The sequence below is a fragment of the Myxocyprinus asiaticus genome, chromosome 9 (assembly GCF_019703515.2).
Source record: "Myxocyprinus asiaticus isolate MX2 ecotype Aquarium Trade chromosome 9, UBuf_Myxa_2, whole genome shotgun sequence".
Classification (NCBI taxonomy): domain Eukaryota; kingdom Metazoa; phylum Chordata; class Actinopteri; order Cypriniformes; family Catostomidae; genus Myxocyprinus; species Myxocyprinus asiaticus.
In genome coordinates this window covers 1,615,001-1,638,148 of record NC_059352.1, presented here as the reverse complement: position 1 = coordinate 1,638,148, position 23,148 = coordinate 1,615,001, and the positions used below count along the sequence as shown (strand labels likewise).

General features: G+C 38.9%; 1 protein-coding gene across 1 annotated transcript; it reads right to left on the bottom strand.

The window, feature by feature from the left end:
• Positions 1 to 582: 582 nt before the first annotated feature.
• Positions 583 to 21,916, bottom strand: LOC127445761 (methyl-CpG-binding domain protein 6-like). Its single transcript, XM_051706046.1, has 13 exons — positions 21,777 to 21,916; positions 20,949 to 21,099; positions 19,010 to 19,149; positions 18,138 to 18,240; positions 17,811 to 17,979; positions 14,845 to 16,803; positions 13,661 to 14,421; positions 11,981 to 12,137; positions 9,334 to 9,473; positions 6,617 to 7,309; positions 2,721 to 2,770; positions 2,570 to 2,633; positions 583 to 2,257 (listed from the first exon to the last, which is right to left on the bottom strand). The coding sequence occupies exons 3-13, from the start codon at positions 19,123 to 19,125 to the stop codon at positions 2,198 to 2,200; spliced, it is 4,272 nt and encodes a 1,423-aa protein (XP_051562006.1). The 5' UTR covers positions 19,126 to 19,149; positions 20,949 to 21,099; positions 21,777 to 21,916; the 3' UTR covers positions 583 to 2,197.
• Between the last annotated feature and the right edge of the window lie 1,232 nt (positions 21,917 to 23,148).

The window sequence follows — 23,148 nt, the reverse complement described above, 5'->3', positions numbered from 1 at the left end:
ACATGAATATGAGAAAGGAAAAGGTTTCACTGCGGGAGAAATATTTTAGACATTGATCATTTTTTTCCTAAAAAGGTGTACAAAATAAAATACTAAAACTGTACATATTTACATAAAATTCAATAGTAAAATTGCATAATCAGCCTCATTATTAAGTCATTATTTTAAATATTCATTAATATTTTTGTGCCCGTGTTGGTGTGGCTCATGGGAGCTCGCAGTAACACAGCACTGTGCTCACACTATCCACGACTAAAGCCCCTAAAAACCTACAAATACACACAATAATCTCTCCCTCTCCATCTGTAACACACATACACACATATATACTGACAAAAGTCCTACTTAATGAGTTTTGGGCTAAAACAACCTGGCCATGAGGCAGTGTAAATGATAAAATAACACTATTGTCATACTAAATCAGTCAGTCGTTTGGTTAGAGTTGGGAGGAACAGATTCCCAGCATAACAGATGGATTTTGGCTCTGGAACACACTGGAACTAACAAGCACATAGGGAATGCTGTAGACTCATGTTATACAGGAGAAAATGTCAGAGAAAACATTGAAGATGCACAACAAAATGGAGAAATGCATGTTTATATACTTTGTTCTCCATACTGCAGACTGATGGGAGTGCACATTTAATTGAAGTTTGGCTGTTTCATGAGCCGTGAAGTTCACTGTTACTGTTGTAACACATTCATAAAACAAGTAAAACTGTCACATTCAGGTGAAACTGATAATTATTAAACTATCAAATTAATGTGACAAATGTAACAATATAATGGTTGAATTCATGTGACAATGCAAAAAATTTAACTGGAATTCATGTGACAGCGATACAAATTAAATTGTCGAATTCATATTAAATTGTTGAATTAATGTGCCAAAGTTAATTATTGAATTGTCAAATTCAATTGACATTGATAATTATTAAACTGTCGAATTCATGTGGCAAGAATCACTATAAAATTGTCGAATTCATGTAACAACGATAATTATTAAATTGTCAAATTCACGTGGCAACGATGACTATAAAATTGTCGAATTCATGTAACAATAAAGATTAAATTGTCAAATTCACGTGACAATGATAAAAATTAAATTGACGAATTCATGCGACATCGTTAAAAATGTCATTGTCAAATTCTTGTAACAATAATTATTAAATTGTCAAATTCATAATTCATGCGACAATGCTAAAAATGTGTGGAATTCATGTAACAACAATAATTATTAAATTGTCGAATTCATGTAACAACGACAATTATTAAATTGTGTAATTCATGAGCCAAGGATACAAATTAAATTATCGAATTCGTATGACAACGATATCTATACAATTTTTGAATTCAGGTGAATGAACACTTTGAAATTATTTGAACTTTAACGATTCGACTTTATTTAACGATTTTTGCCAGAATTGTAATACGAAATAAATAGTTGATTTCATGTGACAATACTCATTCTTATATTGTCACGTTCACATCACAGCAAAAGCTATTCTTAAATCATTGTGTTCATGTGAATTTTCGTAAGAATGGTTTTCACAAACAGTATTCTTCAATGGTCAAATTTGTGCAACAATTTACGCAAGAATAGCTTTAACTATTCTTGTCACTTTCATGTGACAACGATAACTATTAAATTGCCAAATTCATGTGACAATGATAACTATTCTTATATTGTTAAATTTCATGTGACGATTTTCAAAAGAATGGTCACTAGAACTATTTTTAAATCGTTGCGTTCATGCGACAATTTTTTTATCATTACGCAATATCTTTTTTTTTTATGTCCACATTTGTGCAACAATTTACGCAAGAATGGCTTTCCGCACGTTAAATATTGTTACATTTTCATGATCATGCGACGATAACTTTTCTAAAATTGTAACATTCATGCCACAATTTACGCAACAATATTTGTACATAATGAATGAAGCTCAGTGTGTACTCGAGAGATCACAGCACCAGACAAAAGACGAGAATGTTAACGGCAGTTTAACAAATCAAATAAAAAAAAAAAAGAAAACTGAATGAGCAGGAGTGAGATAACTGGAGAGACACGATTAAAATGGAAAGTCTTCACAGTGTGGCTCAGTCAAACGGCATGACACGGCCTGGTGGTGTTGCCATGGCAACAGTGCTGGCGTTGGTGGTAAGTACAGTAGGATGAGGGCTCGTTTAAGGGGAGCTATCGGATTACACGTCGTCTCTTGCCCCTCGCAGATCTCGCCGGTCTCGACAGTGCCATCTGCATCACACAACACACATTAAACTAGAGTGAATAGAAGCCAAAACAAGTTGGAAGTGAAGAAGAAAAAAAAAAAAAAATTATTGAAACTGATCAATTAGATCTCTTTTCATTTTATTTTTCACTATACAGTAATGAAAATGCATATTACTTAATGCAAAACATCTTAAATGGTCCTAAAAATAAGCTTCATTTTCTTTATGCAAAAACTATTTTCTCATATCTTTTAACTTTAGGTTGAAATAACACCTGGACATTTCTTGACAGTTTTCCTGTAATGTAGTTTGTTTTAATATAGTGTTTTAGTCTTACTGCAGCGGTGGGCTCCTCTATGATGCTGTCGATGCCCCCCGGCAGCTCTGGCGCCCTCTGCAGCCTGAGATGAATGGAAAAAGTGTTTGTAACAACACAAATCATATCACTTGAGTGAATGTGCATGTTAATCTTTGACAGCTGCACTTACGACTGTTTTCTCTTGCGCCCTCTTCTGGATACTGTGTGCATGTCTTCAGCCTGTGTGAGGAAAAAAAGGATGTTGAGATTATGTTCAAAATAGCATACTTCCGTAATGCTCAAACCATTTCTGCCGTTATGTAATATGCATAATGTGCACAGTGCACATGGAATACCCAAAAAGACCTACTACAGTTCTTCTACCAAAATGTGCAGTATACAACTAGAGCACATACTGTATCCCATAATGCAATGTGCTCAACTTGACCTTTCATTTTCAGTGTAATGTATGAACCATTATTAACCCTTTAAGGTCTGAAGGTGTTTTTAAAGATTTCCTGTTTCAGTTGCTTACCCAAAATAAAAAACAAAAAAGGAGGGTCAAGTGTTTGGTATCACTGTAAAGACAACTTTTCCAAAAAATGTATGATATAGATTTTGATACTTTCTGAGACTCTCAGCCTAAGAAACTGCTGAAAAAAAAAAACAACAACCAAAAACAAACAAAAATGCACTTTTATTTTTCTGATTTGACATTATGTATTAAATTAGGTGGCTCCGAAAAACTGCTTTTGTGGTAAGACTTTAAAGTAAGGTTCCATTTGTTAACATTAGTTAACTACATTAACATGAACTAACAATGAACAATACTTATGCATTTATTAATCTTAATGTTAATTTCAACATATACCAATACATTTTTAAAATCAAAAATTGTATTAGTTAACATTAGTTAATGCACTATGAACTAACAATGAACAATTGTATTTTTATTAACTAACATCAACAAAGATTAATAAATGCTGTGACAAATATATTGTTAATTGCTTATTCATGATAACTAATGCATTTACTAATGTTAACAAATGTATCTTTATTGTAAAGTGTTACCGCTTTTGTTTTTTTTTTCCCAATCATGTCAACTGTATCTGAGAAAAATATTGTGTTGATACGACAAAGAAATCAAAAGTTATAGCATTACAAAAATAATTTATCATAGTGTCCAAAAACGTCTCCAAACAAATAAAACATAATAATTGTACATCAGAACTAATTACACATGCAAACACAACAATGACTAAATGTTTGCATAGCATGCAGACATGATTTTAGTAATGAGATTTCACAGAATGAGTTTCATTCTGTGTCATTTGAGTCATCATTGAGTCTGTGTCATGTATTTGGCGCCATCTCCTGGTGGTCATATGTAACATTGTGCTTCATGTGGATTATCTAATGATCTATGCATCTGATTACCTTGTGTGTGGACTCGTTTGAAAGATAATCACCTACTCCAAGTAATAATATGTGATATTATATGTTCAGTTTATTTTTCGTGAAATAAGCGAAAACGCGGCTTATAAGCAACACCTGTAAAAGACATACACTTAACTATTACTTGCTTGCTCCGTCTAAAACAAACAGGCCGGTTGCATTCTACTCTGAGAGCTTTCCAACAACATATGACACAGGCTTTTTGATGTGTTTGATGTTTTTAATGATTGCAATAATATGTACCATGCAACATTTGGGGTATGAAAGTACGTAATTTATGTTGTACAACAAAATGTCCACATATCATTAAGTAATGTTTACCACAGACCTTATTTTACTCATAAGTTTAAAAACCCCATTATAAAAAAAACCCATAGGAAAATCCAGAGGGAACCCATGGCGAATTAGACTTCCGGGTTCGCCTACAAATTGACGTCACGGCTGAACAGCTCTATTGCAATGAATATGCAACCTATGGGGAAACTAGTTCTTTCAATTAGTCAACCTCCCACTTAGACTTTGGGAAGCGTTTAATGTTACTCGAATTGGTGCTATTTTAGTGCATTTCTTGTGGAAGGCTTTGTTTGGAAAATGTTAATAAAGCATTATATTGGTACATATTGTTTTGTTTTCTGTACTAAGATGGAAATAAATGCATTTTGACCAGAAAATAAGTATATATAGTGTCAAAACTTTCAAAATTAACTACAAAAAAATAGTGCGATTAATCGCGATTAAAAATTAATCAACTGACAGCACTAATCAAAATATTTCTAAATCCTTAAAATAGGTCTCTCTTTTTGGTCAACTTTAGTTCTGGTCAATTTCACATTTACACTGTTGTTTTTGGAACTCATAAAAAAAGTATACATATAATATATATATTTTTATTATATTTACATTATATAATATTATGCAATAGTAAAATATTTCTGTCCTAATTTCTTCACTTTCACACGTTATTTTAATGCCCTTTGATTAAACCCATGAGTCCTTATTTCTCATGAAGCAAAACCTTTGAGATTTCGTTTCATCATTTTATCACTCCACAGAAATAGAGTAAGCATGCATATCCATGGCATGTCATTAACACTGTGTATATTATAAAAACTTCAAACTCATCAAATAGACGTGAGTCATATATTGTTGCTCTCAAACAGAATACAACCAGCCTATTTGTTTTACTCACAGACAAAAATATAGCGAGTAATCGGCAAGTATATGTCTTTGACATTCATGTTGGTGTTGCTTATATGCTGCGTTATTGCTTATAACTTCACAAAAAATAAACAGAACATAAAATATCACATACCATACCTTTCAAACGAGTCCACACACAAGGTAATTGGATGCATAGATCATTGGATAATCCACATGAAGCACAATGTTACATATGGCCACCAGGAGATGGCGCCAAATACATGACTCAATGATGACTCAAATGACACAGAATGAAATTCATTCTGTGAAATCTCATTACTAAAATCATGTCTGTATGCTGTACAAACCTTTAGTCACTGTTGTGTTTGCATGTGTAATTAGTTCTTAGTACAATTATTGTTTTGATTGCTTTGTCGTATCAACATAACATTTTCAGCAAATACAGTTGACATGATTGGGGGAAAAAACAAAAGTAGTTTTTCAGAGCCACATTATTTACACCCAGATATATTTAATGTCAAATCAGAAAAATAAGAAAAAAGGTACATTTTTGGCTCAATTTGTTGTGTGATTTTTCAGCAGTTTTTTAAGCTGAGAGTCTCAGAATGTATCATAATCTATATCAATAAACAATTTGAGAAGTTGTCTTTACAATGATACCAAACACTTGACCCTCGGTTTTTTATTTTATTTTGGGTAAGCCACTGAAACAGGAAATCTTTAAAAACACCTTCAGAGCTTAAAGGGTTAATAATGGTTCATACATTACATTGGAAATGAAAGGTCAAGTTGAGCACATTGCATTATGGGATACAGTATGTGCTCTATTTGTATACTGCACATTTTGGTAGAAGAACCGTAGTAGGTTTTTTGGGTATAAGCCTTTAATTTTGAGTATGCCACTGAAAATCTTTAAAAACACCTTCAGAACTTGGTCAAAATTAGAATATAATTAGAATATAAAATGTTATTATAACATAATTAACATTTTGGTAATATTTAAGTGAAACATTTGAATTTAGTTCTCGGCATTATAAGACATTTTTTTTTTACACAAAATTGGTTTAAAAATCCACAACAATCGTATTCATTTCGGAGACTGTAAATGGACATACTCACAGAATACAAAATGCTTAACGTAACAAGGTCATGTGGCAAGAATGTAGCATACTACTTATGAAATAGTTTACTTTCAAACAGTATCCTATACAGAAAAACAAAAATTCCGTAACTGACAATTCTGGACACACCAAGATAATTTTATTTATTTATTTTTAAATTTTCTTAAATGCATAAAAAAACAAAAAAAGCTCATATTTTCTCTTTCCACACAAATAAGCATTTTTTTTTTTTTTTTTTTTTTTGTGGCCCAAATTTAGGTGCATCTCTGGTAGACAATCTAATAATTATTCCTAATAGTCTAATTTGTTAAAGGCTACTCTAAAACTCATATGCCATAATCACACTTACCCTGCTTTGCTCAGTATCTCTACTGCTGATGTCATCGCCCGGCTCTCTGCTCGCCCTCTCACTGGGACTCAAATACCCCTGCAGCCTTCGTCCATCATCATCCTCCTCCTCATTATCATCACCGTTTTCTCTTCTTCCCTCCATTCCCAAACTGATCCCGTTGCTATAGACACACACATTGGCCGACCCGTCCGTCTTGGCTTCCTCCATGAAGACAGGATGCAGAGGGGCGTCTGACAGGGCGTCAGCCCCTGCTAGTTTACTGGGTGGCGGCGTGGAGGGGTCTTCACTCAGTTTGGGCGTTCCGCGGGCTGGAGACTGTGCCATGTCCATGCCGAGACGCGACAGATCCTGGTTATGGACCGAACACGCACGTCGCGGGCTGAGAGAAGGTGGGGCGCTGGCCTGCTGGAGAATGGACGGCAGTTCTGGGTATGACAGGGGTGTGGAGTCAGACCCGCCTTCGGCTCGCTCACTGACCTGCAGGAAGGAGGTGTAGATCGTGTCCATGAAGGAACTGTAGGGGTCAAACAGCCCCGTTCCGCTCGAGCCCTCTCGCTGCTGCGCAGATGTCTGGACTGGATTGAGTAGGGAATCCTGGGATACCTGAGCTGATGGAAGCTCTTCTTGTGATGGAGGAGTCTCGTGGAGAGACACTTGCTTCTCTCCCATCAATGTGGGAGCCATTGTGAGCTGAGAATAAGAAAACAGATCCCTGAACTGGCCCTTTCCATGAGGATACATTATAGGGCTCAAAAAAATTTTCTTTTCAACAAAGTCTCATAGGCTATGCTTCCATTCAAATTGCAAATGTATGCGAAAAATCACAATATTGCAAAAGCAATTTGTGAATAAAGCAGCATTTCCATCCCACGTGTTTAAGAGAACAAAATCATCAATTTCCAGTGAAACTGTATCCACTTTAGCTGTTTTATTACATTTAATTAATTATGTAGAATCATTACATGTAGTAATATTTTTTAAAAACAAGCATTTTTCTTCTATACGTTGATACTGAACTGCTGGTTGGTCCTGTTATGAGCAAATTATTCGGTCACATGACTTGAGGCAAAAATGACACAATTGTTTTTTAGATGGCCATCTGTATTCCTATATAAATTCTTTAGGAGTTTTATTCAGTAGCACGTCTTGTAGAATAAAAAATGTATCCACCTCAAGGGAGCATATACATTTTTATGAACATTTTGGGGTTTCCATCCTATGGAGTCCATTTATAGGACAGGGCAGGATTTATTTTTATTTTATTCCGAAATAGTTTTATGAATATAGTTTGCATTCCCTCACAAAACGTTTTGCATGCCCTCGCAATACGTTTTGCGTGCCTTCACAATAGTTAGTTTTCTCTAGCAATAAGATTTGCATGCGCACCCTCGCAATAAGTTTTGTGCATGCCCTTGCAATAAGTTTTGTGTGCCTTTGTGATAGTTAGCATTCTCTAGCAATAAGTTTTGCGTGCATGCCCTCACAATAGTTCGCATTCTCTAGCAATAAATTTTGCGTGCGTGTCCTCGCAATAGTTCGCATTCTCTAGCAATAAGTTTTGCGTGCGTGCCCTCGCAATATTTTGCATTCTCTAGGAATAAGTTTTGCGTGCGTGCCCTCGCAATAGTTCGCATTCTTGAGCAATAAGTTTTGCGTGCGTGCCCTCGCAATATTTTGCATTCTCGAGGAATACGTTTTGCTTGCGTGCCCTCGCAATAAGTTTTGTGTGCCTTTGTGATAGTTAGCATTCTCTAGCAATAAGTTTTGCGTGCATGCCCTCGCAATAGTTCGCATTCGAGCAATACGTTTTGCGTGCATGCCCTCGCAATAGTTCGCATTCTCGAGCAATACGTTTTGCGTGCATGCCCTCGCAATAGTTCGCATTCTCGAGCAATACGTTTTGCGTGCATGCCCTCGCAATAGTTCGCATTCTCTAGCAATAAGTTTTGCGTGCGTGCCCTTGCAATATTTTGCATTCTCTAGCAATAAGTTTTGCATGCGTGCCCTCGCAATAGTTCGCATTCTCTAGCAATAAGTTTTGCTTGCGTGCCCTTGCAATACGTTTTGTGTGCATGCCCTCGCAATAGTTCGCATTCTCTAGCAATACGTTTTGCGTGCATGCCCTCGCAATAGTTCGCATTCTCTAGCAATACGTTTTGCGTGCAAGCTAGTGAAACTTAACCTTCAGAAAATGTTGAATGTAAACTTTAAGGAGGTCAATTTAATTATGAGATCTTTTATTATACCTTTTTATAGGAAATATAAAATTTTGCAGCCCTGCTATCAAAATATGAATTGTTTAAAACCTTAATTTTTGTGATTTCGTTATTTTCAAGCAATAAACATCAGATGAGGATATTTAACTGAATAAAATGAATAAATAAATTCCAAAATGGGTAACAAAGTTTCAAGTAACAGGGCTGCAAATTAAGCCTAAATAAAGCTATCATTCAGGCAACTGGTAGGACCAGGGAGACTAGCTTTGGACCAAATGCTGATTTGCAGTTATTGATAAACTTGATCATTTGATCATTTTTCTTACAATAACTTCAGTAACAGTGCTGAATGGTAAAGTCTGACAAGTTATGAAGCTAGAACTATGAATGAAGTATTTTAATCTGTAATTTGTTAATCTGAATTCTAGACATGTGATATTTAACAAAACATAAGATGTTTTCAACACACATAGGCAAATCTCAGGTGTGAAGGTTTACCTGTAGGCAGGTGAGTGGGTTCAGAGGCGTTTGGTTCTGTGGTAGTGGGACACCCAGAGAGGGGCCCTGGGGTATCAGCAGTGAACCCGCTCCTAGTAAACTATGAAGACTGTTAATGTTACCCAGAGCTGCGAGGTCACCTGCACAGAGAGGGAAAGCAGAGAGCAAAAGCATCATTAAAGGTTCAAATGTAGACTGATACTGACACTTATTCATTTAAGTAATTTACAATTACAGAGCTTGACATTAACGCTTGTCCGTGACAAGTGGATTTTTGAAGGGGCAAGTGAAAGAGAATATTACTTGTCCGAAACAAGCAGATTGATTAAAACGTCAATAACAAAAAAATAACCAGCTATATTTGTGATAGCCTAGGCCTGTGTCACTTATTAGAAAGCTCATATTCTTATTCTGCTGATGAAAATAATCCCTACCCAGTGCGGTTTGCAATTCTGTCACAGAGAACTGAGTTGATTGCATAGGTACACTATTAGGTTGGACATCGGTCATAGTTTTAGAAAAATATACAACATAAACTTCGACATGTTACTCGAGCATGTAACTTTAAATGTCCTTTTTTCTCTCCAGACAAGCTCATGACAATGCTTAATGTCGAGCCCTGAATTATTTGTTCACAAGAGCAGATAACAAATACAAACAGAGCTGAAGTTAGACAATTAGACACAGAAAATGCTGAAAAAAAAAAAAAAAAAAAAAAAATCTGATTTGACATTATATATATCTCTGGGTGACTTTTTTTTTTTTTTTTTTTTGACAAAACAAAGCAATCAAAAGTTATAGCATTACAAAAATAATTTATCATAGTGTCCAAAAGCCTCTCCAAACAAATAAAACATAATAATTGTACATAAGAACTAATTACACATGCAAACACAACAATGACTAAAGGTTTGTATTGCATACAGACATGATTTTAGTAATGAGATTTCATAGTATGAGTTATTTGTCATTTGAGTCATCACTGAGTCTGTGTCATGTATTTGGCGCCATCTCCTGGTGGCCATATGTAACATTGTGCTTCATGTGGATTATCTAATGATCTATACATCTGATTACCTTGTGTGTGGACTCATTTGAAAGATAAGCACCTCCTCGTTCTGTTTATTTTTTATCAAGTTATAAGTGAAAATGTGGCATATCAGCAACACCAACATCATTCTCAAAGACATATACTTAGCTAGTACTCGCTATATTTCAGTCTGTGAGTAAAACAAATAGGCTGGTTGTATTGTACTCTTTGAGAGCAACAACATATGACACATGGCTGTTTGATGAGTTTTATGTTTTTACTGATTACAATAATACGTACAGTGCAAAATGTTTAATAATTTATCAAAAGGGAACACTTCTGATTTGTCTGCAAATTTCAAAGCACTTGTTCAGTTTTGGTCATAATGCCTGCATGCATTGGAAAGTAGAGCTTCTAAGCTGTCAAACCTATTTTGAGTTGGTCAAGACTGTAGTTATTAACATTTTAACTATTTGTTTTTCTCACGCAGGCCTGCCGGCGGGACCAACCAAGCTTAAAGTGTTGAAACAGAAATCTGAGTGTTCATTTCAAGTTTGATTAGACTACACACTAAGGTGCAAAACTGTCGCAAACAACTTTCACACCAAAACTATACACACCTGCATTTGATACTTGCTGCACAGCCCAATGTATGGCATGAATGCACTGTAAGCCACTTTGAATAAACGCATCTGCCAAATGGATTAATGGAAATATGGAATTTTTGTCATTCGCTGTGAGAAGTTTGGATACAATTCAGACTTTAAAAAATTTTAAATAGAGCCTCTTCTTAAAACAAAACAAATTTTAAAACAAAATTTAAAAATGCAATGCAAGAACTTGGTGTGAATGAGTTCAAAGAGATCATAGAAAAGTGTTAACTTCAATATCTAAACAAAATTTTCATGTTGCTTGTGCTGAAAATTGGTGTAAATAGGCTTCAATTATGTCCCTCATGTCTCTCAACCAAGTGTTTCAACAGAAATGAAATGTACTGATGTTGACTGCACTGATGAACATCAACATCAGTGCAGTTGGCATCCTGCCCACTTCAACACAGACCACAGTTCTGGCAGAGAGCTCTGTGTCAGCAGTTTTCACAGTTCTGCACGGAGATGCTTGTCGAGCGCGGTCACTGCTGCGGCCAAACTTTATTCCGAAGAAAAGTCTCAAGTCTCTTTCAGTTTATCGTCATATCCAGTCAAGCAGGCGGGTACTGAGCGGTCACTCAGAATGACTCTGCAGAGTCAACCGAGATGTCAGTTTAGGTATAAAAATCCCCCCCGTGCACTCAGACTGTAAAACGTCAATGTAATACCACTGGGCAGGAAGTACCACTCTGTGTGCATTTGATCATTGTTCATTGTGTGCAGAGTGCCTCAAGGTTTTGCTTTGCATCACATAGTAACTGGAGATGCAGTAGAAAATGCTATTGTTGGGTTGTCAGATAAATGGGAATAAAGACAGAAAATAAAAACTTTTTGGTCAAAACCTTTCCCAATACCTACAAGTGATAGCCCTCTAGAATATAGCATAAATAATTTTTGGTTTTGGGTAAAAATGTTTAGTTTCAGTGCATAAATAGCTACAATCTTTGAAAAACACTGATTTACTAACCAAGAACTCCATGTGCGAGTAGAGGGGGCAGGAAATGAGGTGTGTGGGTGTGTTTGTCCTGCTCAGTCAGGGGGTCACACACTTCCTGGCCTGTGGTGGGCACCAGGGGGGCACAGGACACCGAGGTAGAAACTAGAGCATGACTGGACAGAGTCCCCTAGAAACCACACACATAACATTTATTTATAAATATTAGACTAGATGCATGTTACAACTAAATAATCATTGCACAAGTTAACCCTAATGGCTTAATGACATTTTAAATAAGCTAATGTTAACCTATTGATAATTATAATACATTTTAACTTTGCAAATTCAGCAAATAATTAAAACAACTAATGTAATATCATCTTATAACATTTAAATTCTATACATTTTATCTGTAGCCTACATTTTACAGTAAAACAGTATTATTAGCATTGGCATTTCTGGGTTAATCTCAAGGGGAAATGTTCAGGTCATATTTTTGGTATGCTTTTATTTATTAAATCAGCATAAATTAAATGCAGTTAAGCAAATACTACCATGACGTATACTTACAATTGTACTGTACAATTTATATGACCGAGAATTACGAGTGGGGTGTTTAAATGTGATTATTATAAAAGAAATAATGTCAACGCAAAAAGAAAAAAAAAATTTGGTAATACAAATTTTCTTTATGGTTCTAAAACTGGGCTTAATTTTATGCAAAACTGTATTTTTATTTTGGGACTGGAATCTAAAATTTTTGTTTGACAGATTTTGTGAGATTTACCTTCAATCACAATCTCACAAACCCTCTGCAGTTCCATCACATGCCACTAGAGGACGAGAACATCCCGGTTGGGAAACCCTCCCTTAGCAGAGGAATGCACCATTTAAAGGCATGCAGACCAAGTGTGCACCAGAGTTTCCGCTTATACATTTTTGTGCCTGCAAACGTGTCAGAGAATGATAAAGTTTCCCGAAAAAATTGGAAACATCCGGTCGTTTATTTTGCGCTGTAACGCGATGGACACTGCATAATAACGCAATCTGATAATGACACAATCAAGTCAAATGAACGATCAACATTTGTTCATTACAGCTGACTTTCCATAAAAATAAAAAATAAATAAATAAATGGAATTAGCATCTTATAAAAAAAATAAAGGGGGCAAAGCAAAAAAAAAAAAAAAAAAACTGCAATTTGCCAATCATATTTCCGTTAAAGAAACATTAAAATAATTTAATAGGCTATGGCATAATTTCTAACCTTGGCCAATTTCCTTGACTTTATTTTTATGACTACTTTCCTCAAATTGTTTTCCGGCACAAAAGCGTATTGCTGCCAAAGTTAAGTCAAATGTGTCCAGTGTTTCTCTACAACTTGTGATTTCACATTAGCCTGGTGTCCTTCTCCAGAAGATGCTAATGCAAAGCTGTCTGAATGCAACTCTAAAGTGAGAAGTATCTGACTGCAGGAATGCGAGACGGGACGCAGGCTGCTTATGCTAGTGTGCGGGAAAGTTTAAACCTCCATGGCAGCCAAACGCTGTTATCATTGGGATGACGTCACGCTATACACTTGTGACGCTTCATGTTAATATTTTCACCGGATATTGTGTCCGACATTTTAATGGTCAAAAACCAGTAATTACAGACTAATGGAAACCCTGGTGTGCACACCATGCATTTGGTGTGTGATCGTGCATTTACCTGAGAATGAGGCGGGGGGGATGGTGTGTGGTTGGGTAGAGGTTCGGTCTGAGCCAGAGCAGCGGCCAGCAGAGCGGGGTTGAGGGAAAGGAAGCCGGGTGGGGGAGGGCCAAGGGGGGTGGAAAGGAGGAGCGACTGGCCGTCTGTGGGGGGTGCTAGAGTTTGAAGGGCCTCCAAGAGCCCCGGCCCCATCAAGACAGAGTCCAGAAGAGCAGGGGTCTTCTCCAGAGACACTCCATCCGCAAACAGTTGTTGCTGGGCCGTGGGTATCTCCAGATTGAGAGGTAACGGCAACATGGCAGCAGGATTCTGCCCGAGCAGCAGAGAAGCCATGAGGAAGGCCTGAAGCCCAGGAGGTTTGTCACCCCCTTCCACCCCTGGCAGGTTTAACAGACTGACAAGGCTGAGAGGAAGTTCACCCTGGGTGCCCATCGTGGAGGGCAGTACATTGAGAGGAGAGTTCAGAATGCCACTGGCAGGCTGTACCGGTTGCTGGGGTTGGGTGCCACCTGGCACAGAGGGCTGGCTGCCTGTCCAGACCCCTAAAGGCAGGGAGCCCAGAAACGGCGGCAGCAAGGAGGGTAGTCCGACATTGGATGATAAAAGCTGGAGGAGTTGTTCTTGGTTCATGAAGGGGAAGGCCTCTGCCAGCGGCAAGGAATCAGCAGGGTCAGCGGTGAGGTTAGAGAGGCTGTGGTCCGAGTCACAGCCACCCAGCAATCTTGTGTCCGAGTCTGGCTGATCTACAGTGTCTACAGGACCTGAAAAAGAAAACACAAAAGTGTGAAACTGGCCATCTAGATGAAGCACTTTGCCTTACTTTTGGAAGCGGTTTTAAAACTTGGTCCAAAATACAGTTTGGTTTTACTACCATGACCTTTTCACTCATGTTTCTGTACCTTTAGTTTTACAACAAAAACTTGCACAGAATGGCACTCAGACCTGTCTGCCATGGATGCATAGAAAAACATACAAAACATTTCTGTGGAGTCCAGAAGCAACGAGAAATCGATCAAGTGGATTCCTGAAAATTGGGTACTGTTTGCTGGTGTGAATCCAAGTTTGGAACACGGGTTTCATTCCAACCAAACTAAGCCAACTCAGATGTCAAAAGGACTCTGGGTCTTTACCAAGATCTCTAGCGTAAAAATGCCCTAAGAACACAAGATGTAACAAAGACTTACCTTTCATTTCCACAGCTTGATTGTGGTTTGACTGGTGGAGTTGGTTTATTTGGTAGGTGTTGTGGTCAGAAACCTCTGTCGTTTTGGGTCCACAACCTTTCTCTGGGAGAGAGGGCAAGCAGGAGATTGAGGGCATCTGGTTCACCATGCTTATAACTGAACTGCTAAGGTCCGGCTGCGTGCCCCTGTGGGGCTGGCTCAAGTTCAGGATAGTGTTGCTGGAGGTCGTTTTGAGGTTCATGGTTGTCTCATCACCCATCAGACAAAAGGGCTGCTGGGCAGAAGGTTCAGGCATGGGCACTGGGCTTTGGGGTTGAGGATGCAGGAAGCGTAACGTGGGCTGGTTGTCGCATTGGGGTGTCTGAGGAGTAATGGGTCTTGGTGAAGAGGGTGGGTGTGTATGTCTGTTGCCAGGCATGGCAGCGGAGCTGCTGGACAGCTGGGCTGTATTTTGCGCATTCTGCATGCTGAGAAGCTGAAGCAGGGTGGAGAGAGGCTGGGAGGGAGATGGGGAGGAAAGTAGGAGGGAATTAGCAAATCCTGGCTTACTGCCTTCCTCTGAATCCTGCAGCCTAAGAGCGCTGTTCGAGTAGGAGGTGTTTGGTACAGAGGCATTCGGAGGAGTGACAGGCAGCCGGTGGTTGTCTGAGTAAGGGATTGGAGGAGAGGAAGGTGAAAGGGTTGGAGAGATGAGGAGAGGCGGAGTGGACAGATCACTAGAGGTCCGGCTAAACTGAGATTCTTTGAGCATGCTCAGTACGGTGGGCGAGCGGCGCTGCCGTTTGCGGTGTGATGTTTTCTCAGTAACAGCAGGGGGACTCTGGGAGAGGGAAGGGTAGTGTGGGTGTAACATGGCAGTTAGGGACTTTGCACTGGTAGAGTTGGGGTGGAGGCTACTGTTTAAAGTGCTAATCAATACCTTTGACTGCTGCTCCTTATCCAGGCCCGTGAGAGGGAGTGCGGACAGCACATCTGCTGTGTTTAGCTGGCTCTGGGTTTTCTGGTTGGCCAACTGGGCTTTGGCGGCTGCAGAAAGGAGGCTGCTGGCCGGGAAAGAGCTACTGACATGATGCTGGCTCTTCTGTTGGCTGAGGATCTGTCCTAGCGGACGCCCAAGCAGGCCTGGGGCTTGAGCAGAGTTTAGTTGGATTGCAGTTGCCCCGTTCCTCTTGTCACCAGGGTTAGGGTGGGCTGACATTGAGGCCTGTGACATTTGATGATTACTTTGGTTGCTAAAGATGGTGGAGTTAGTGTTGGAGCTGATGTTGGTGGTATTACAGTCTTTATAGTGCTGCAAGATGCCCTCTAGACGACTGCAAGGGCTGGTGGGGGGGACAGGGAGCTTAGGAGAGGAGCATGGTATGGTGGGAGGTGATGGTTTGACCCCCTGGATGAAGACTGACCCTGGTGCTCCCTGATCAGAAAGAGAAGAGGTTGAGGAATGACGAGAACGCTGGTGGGGTGAGAAGGTATCCCGACGTGAGGGGGACGAGCAAACAGAAAGAGGAGGGGGCGAATTCACACTTGCTCCTTGTAGATGTGGCAGATGCATTCGACCAATTAGAGCAGAGGATGAAGAGGGGCATATCGAAAAGGAGTTGGGGAGCAGGTTGTTGTTGGGAGATGAGGAGTTGTGCAGTGTTCTTTGGAGGATGTTTTGAGAACGGGGTGGATGAGAGTGAGGGTTCCACTGCTGTTTCACGTAAGCGGGCGTATTGCTGCCTATTGGGGTTTGAGTAATGGGCTTCTTTAAGGGTGAGGCTTGTTCTGGGGGCCGTGAGATAGGGGTGTGGCAAACAGAACCATTCTGCAGAACAGAACGAGGAGAGGTCAGTGGAAAGTTGATGCTGTTGGATTTGGGATGGTTGCGTCTCGGATGAGGGTAAGTGCAGTGGGCGCTATCTCCGTGCGCCAGAACAGATCCTCTTGGCTCCTTGCCATCCACTATGCATGCAACACCTTAAACAAACAAGCAGATGCCACAACTTACCTTACTGAACATAGTGGTACATATAAAATGTATATGATACTCCAATATGACTGGTACATATTTACGAATAACACAATCTTTCATAAAAAACATAAATTAGTCATTGCAGCTTCTTTGTACTTGAAATAAACAGTGAACTGGATATATAAGATACTGTTTCTCACTGGAAACTTTACATAATGTATACAGCATTTATTCTAGCCATACAGTACATTCACCTCGACTGACACTCCAATTGGATCAGTTTCAGCACACATTTTACACATTGCAATTTCACATTGTAAACTGTCTTCAAGCTGAAGTGCGTAACTTCTGCGGCACCAAACATTTGTTTTCCAACAGCTTCCCCCGTCTGCCGTTGATCAGGCAAACAATAGTCCCGCCCCAAACTCACGCCATTGGTCGAGCCAATGTTGCTTTTCAGGCTGGATGGGTTGCTCAAAATAAACAGACCAATTTGGATACCACCATTCAACCAGAGGTTTTACAGTTTTTGAGGAAATCAACCCCAAGAATGGCTTGCTTAATGTTGTCTTTGCATAATAAGCTCTGATCGGTGAAAAAGTATTTTAACATCGAAAAAGTTACACACTTCAGCTTTAACTTTCAGTCTCAAGTACTTTGCACATTTTATAAATCTGTGTGCATGGTGTGTATTGTGTTTATACTGTGCATATTGTTCATTCTGGTCATTTAGTCTGTTACATTCGCCTGTATACGATGTGCCCAAGTTTTTCACTCATCATTACACTCATGTATAAGGTGGAGTGACTATAAAGTTATTTGATTTTAGATAGACTGAGTAAATGTATGCTGCTGGGAAATTTAACACATTTTCTTTAAAATAATGTCCACAGGAGAACAGAAATTATTGGACAATAATTTGCTTTAAGACAAGCTGTTAAATGACTAAACAGACCTAAAGAGCTACCATGTTTTGGAATACTGTGAGGTGAAGGTGTATGAAGATGCAAACCTGTGGCATGAGCCGGCCGGGCGAGCTGTGAGGGCTGCATGCTTTGGCATAGTGCTTCCATGGCGTCAACTTTCCTGCGATGGTTGCAGAGTTTAGTCATGTCTTCCTCAACCTTACCTGTCTGATGACCAGGAGCTTGAACCATCCCAACAGGGTCAAAGTTAAAGACCTGCATCGATTTAGAAACACACATTGTATATAATGATTTATTTGATTATTAACTTAGACTCTATGCTTCTAAGGTCTCAGCACTCACTGGAATGTTGGGTTAAACCATGTATAGTTAAAATAAATTCAGGGTAATGTGCTGGCATGGAGTGATCTCACCTTATTTGGGACAAGCGGGCACTCAAGTCCACACTTACACGTGCCGTCTGTCCGCAGATACACCCTCACCTCGTCCACAGATCGCAGGACTGTACCATTTGGGCTAGAAGAGGTCAGAAGAGACGAGACAACAGAAAAGTCACCAAATGTGAATCGTACCCCAACTGTTTAGGACTAGGGTACAGTTCATTTGTGCACACTCGGGTTAGGAAGAGAATTCACAAAAACCGAACTGAACTTGGATGTCAAACACACTCGACTCCACACCAAAAGCTCCAGTGTAAAAGCACCCTTTTATATTTTTATTTTTAAGATGTCATATTGTTTGTGGTGGTGATGTAATTAGAGTGCTATACTTTAGTCTTCAGACAGTTTGTATGTCAAAATGCATTCAGAGAAGTTTAAAGGAATAGTTTACCCAAAAATTAAAATTCAACATGGTGCATAGATATAGAAATAATCCTCAAAGAGTGGCTTAACACGCTTTAAATGTTTAAAACACCTTCTTACCGTGTTACACAATGTTTGTGCAAATTCGCACTGATGCTTATCTGCGTGATGATAGTTATCGTCCAATAATATATTGGCTGATGATATATCGCGCACCCCTAATGTTGACTGACTTAACTAATGGCGTGCGCTTGAGGACGGACTATCGTCTAGTTTAATCAATGGCAGGCGGGGGGAATATTCCGGAAATTGTCTGAATACATTCAACAATTTTGAAATTACGTTTTTTTGACACCAGTGGCACAGTAATTACACACTTCAGCTTTCAGTCAGATTAGTCGTCTAGTTGTTCAGACAACCCAACTAGTCAATTTTGAAAAAACATCGTTTTGGAAATCCTTAGAACAGATGTGTAGCTGTACCTGATGTAAGCCACAGTCCCATTTTCCACCTTCCTCTGCCAGCCAACCGGGATCTGAGTGGTGATCGTCGTACCTCCATCTTTATCTCCAGCCGCACTCTCACTGCCCCCCGTCATTTTCTGCTCACACACATCCAGCTCCTAAAGACGTAAAATGATTTAAATTCAGATTCAAAACTTCTTAATTCAAATGTATTTCCAATTGTAGACGTAGGCCACATCTGTCAGTCCGCTTCCGAATGTTTAATCCTGAGAGTTATTTACAGGAGAGATGACCACATTCTACAACCTAATTCACTCCTGAAAAATTCAGGTTATGACAAAAGCATTTCCATAAAATTCATGTAGCACGTACATATCCAAACAAGTTTTTTTTTCCAGTCTCTCTTTACTGTAGTTTCTCCCACCAGCCCTGCAGTTTTGGAGTAACACATGCATTAAGGTAAAAAGCAACAGTCTCTGTCTACGGTGGTTTACTAAATACTTCTGGACGGTTATTTCTTTCATAAAAAATTGCTAACACCAAACATTCATGTTTCTTGGGTACAGCCGCGAGACACCAAATGTTGCAATGGTTATTACTGAGCGTGTTTACATACACACCAGTACGCTGATTATTCCAAAAATCGGCTTATTAAAAAAAAATGTAAAAGAAATCCGTGTTTACATAGCATTTGAAATAATCACGTTATTCTCCACTTTTTGAACATTAAGCATCATAGCACATTTGATAAGCCAGTTAGAATGCCAGTAAATGCAAGGTCATAAATGGCTTAAGAATAAACCGACAGACGCGATTTCGCATTGCATGTAAACACCTTTACCGGCGTTTTTACTGACTTATCCAATGTGCGCACATCTCTTTGCGACTTTACGTCAATGCGTTTTTTACTGACTTATCAAATGTGCGCACGTCTCTTTGAGGCTTGATGTCAAGGTGTTTTTTACTGACTTATCAAATGTGTCAACGCCTCTTTGAGGTTTGACGTCAAAGTGTTTTTACCGACTTATCCAATGTGCGCACGTCTCTGTGGTTTGACGTCAATGCGTTTTTTACCGACTTATTTAATGCACGCAAATATCTTTGCGGCTTGACGTCAAGGCGTTTTTTACTGACTTATCCAATGTGCGCACGTCTCTTTGTGGTTTGATGTCAAAGCGTTTTTACTGACTTATCCAATGTGCACACGTCTCTTTGTGGTTTGATGTCAAAGCGTTTTTACTGACTTATCCAATGTGCGTACGTCTCTTTGTGGTTTGATGTCAAAGCGTTTTTACTGACTTATCCAATGTGCGCACGTCTCTTTGTGGTTTGACGTCAAAGCGTTTTTACCGACTTATCCAATGTGCGCAGGTCCCTTTGCGGCTTGACGTCAAGGCGTTTTTACCGACTTATCCAATATGCGCATGTCTTTTTGCGGTTTGACATCAAGGTGTTTTTTACCGACTTATCCAATGTGCGCACATCTCTTTGTGGTTTGACGTCAAGGCGTTTTTACCGACTTATCCAATATGCGCATGTCTTTATGCGGTTTGACGTCAAGGCGTTTTTACTGACTTATCCAATTTGCGCACATCTCTTTGCGGTTTGACGTCAAAAGCAGAGAATAACTCGACTATTTCAAATGTCATGTAAACACGGTCTCTTGCGTTGTCAGATTTGTTTAAATAAGCTGATTTTTGGTAGTAATCAGCGTACTGGTGTGCATGTAAACGCTCTGTCCATTACAAATTCTGGAACGAGTTCTGTAGTCCGTACACACATGCAATGATAATTTAGGGAGTTCACGCCTGTGTTCAAACACAGCTGTTACTCTCAAAACTTTTGCAGTGTGCATATGGCCTTAGAAAGGAAAATGTAAAAATTAAAAAAATAACTCAATAAACAGTCTTCTTAAATGGCAGGATTGTACAGAAAAGACAGCTTGGTGTGGCCGTACCTGTTCATTTTGATACAGCCTTGGTCAGCACCATTTGTGTTGGAGGACATTTACGCAGCATTAAAATTTCGCAATCGAAAACTAAATCTCTGGCAATATCCTCTCAAAAAACACTGAGATGCTCCTTCGGAACTCTCCAAAAGCTGGCAATCTGAAAATATCAAGAAAAGAAAAAACTTAAGGGGCATTTCAATAATGTAGTACACTAACAATACTATAGTAAAGTTGATGTACCCTTTAAAATAAGTGGGCAATAGAGACCTTAATTTCCAAACTACTGGACAAAATACAACACGATAAAGACTTAATAATGAATCTAAACACACTAAAAGGTCATATCTTTAATAGCAAAAATGTCCTGCTAAACAAGTTTTTTCTATTAGATTTTAAGGTCAAGAGAGGAACATCTTAACCCTCCTTACAAGCCAGTACAGTGCCAGTGCCATGGTAAAGAGATGGTATCAGATGGTACTACCATGGTACTTTTTGGTAAGTGCATTGTACTGCAAGGTTCTTCCAAGAATACCATGGTGCTATAACGATACATGCACAAAAGCACTGAATCTAGAATTAAAGTATGAAACGTTTTAATGAAAAGTAGAGTGTAAATACCAAAATACAAGGCAATAACATTAGCTTCAGTTTAAGATTGTGACTTCAAAGCCTTTATATGTTAAGAAGTGCAACCGAATGACGCGTTTTGACGGCTGATATCTGGCCCATTATCAAACACCCCATTATGTTGCAAGCTAACGCGACGCGAGTCACAATAACGCTCGCGTTCAGTGTGACGCGCTGTTGGCCTTCTTTAGCTCGCGGGCTACGAACCTCTGTTGTGTTGACGAAGTTTCCTGCTTCTTCAGCGAGCTGCACAACACGACCGAACAAGCTTCTCGAAGGACTTTACTTGCAAGTGTCGCCGTTGCAAGAGCTGTTATAGGCGTCGAGGGATTTTATGCACTTCCCTGCGTCTTCATCCATCCGGGGCGTCCTGCTTAAAAACAAAGAGCAATAACGCAGTTTTATTGAGCCCCGTGCATTGTCGTCCAATTTCGCGTGAATCGTGCTCGAGCGCGCGATCGCCTCATTTAAAGGTCCAGCGCTCTTCTAATGCAAACTATGTGATGATTGTGTCTCTACAATGGTGCTTTTAGTTTATTTCCGTTTCCAAGTTCCTATTTTTTTTTTTTCCTTAGGATCCCGTGCCAAAAAAAAAAAATAATCATGGAGTTTTCATCCACGCATGCGCAGTCGCTGCTGTCGGGCTTGGGAATTCCATGGTGTTCCAGAACCAGGAGGGGGAGCGCGAGAGCCACTTGAGGAGAGATAAATACACCATATGGGAAAATAATACATGCACACTGTTATATGTCTGTGCCATGTGAATGTTTTGAAATAAATAAATAAATATGCATTTTTTAAAATAATTTAAATTTATTTCTAAATGTGTTTTTTTTAATGTTAAACTCAGCTGCATGTTTTTCTGATATCAATTGTAGATAACTGCAGATTTGCCTATTTTTCTATCGTCTATTATATATACAGTACATATGTGTGTTCTATAGGGTACAACAGGGTAAAAGTCTCCTTTGGTTTAATTTTATCCCAAAACACGAAATAGCATCAAAAACTACCACAGCACTTTCCTAAACACCTGTCTGTCACTATACACTGCAGAATATTCCTGATCCATGAGATCTTTGCGTGTGATGTCTAAAGCTTGATTTTGAGGCAATTTGATCTAATTTTTAATATTCTTTAAAATGTTGCAAATGAATGTAGGTAATGAAAATCCCTTTAAAATAAACACTATTTGCATTATCTTAATTTGTTACTCAAAAAAGCATCTTGCTGTCTCAAAAGTATTTGCATAAGTTGACAAATTGTGCCCTATAACTTTTGCCCCGGTATGTACACTATATCACTATAACCCCCCCCCCCGAAGGGGCCTTTTACCGCAAGTGAGGAGTCAAAGGCTCCCTCACCACCTTTTTTTAAAAACTACATTTTAATGAAAAAAAATTCCGTTATTATTTCTTTTCACACAAATAATGTTGCACCATCGATATTCAATAAAAAGAAATACATTTTTCGTAATGAAATAAATCAATATGGTGGCACAATTATATTTTTGTCAACAAAACTAATTTCAAACATTTAAGCATACGCCTTCAGATGAAAATATGTTTTAGAACGTGAG

What these genes read in the sequence shown, in the direction of transcription:
- LOC127445761 (XM_051706046.1), bottom strand. Translation starts at nt 19,125, where the DNA reads ATGACGGGGGGCAGTGAGAGTGCGGCTGGAGATAAAGATGGAGGTACG. An exon ending in TCAAGCTGTGGAAATGAAAG is followed by an intron (nt 14,422 to 14,844) that starts GTAAGTCTTTGT and finishes TTTCTTTTTCAG; the next exon opens with GTCCTGTAGACACTGTAGAT. An exon ending in ACCCACTCACCTGCCTACAG is followed by an intron (nt 7,310 to 9,333) that starts GTAAACCTTCAC and finishes TCTTATTCTCAG; the next exon opens with CTCACAATGGCTCCCACATT.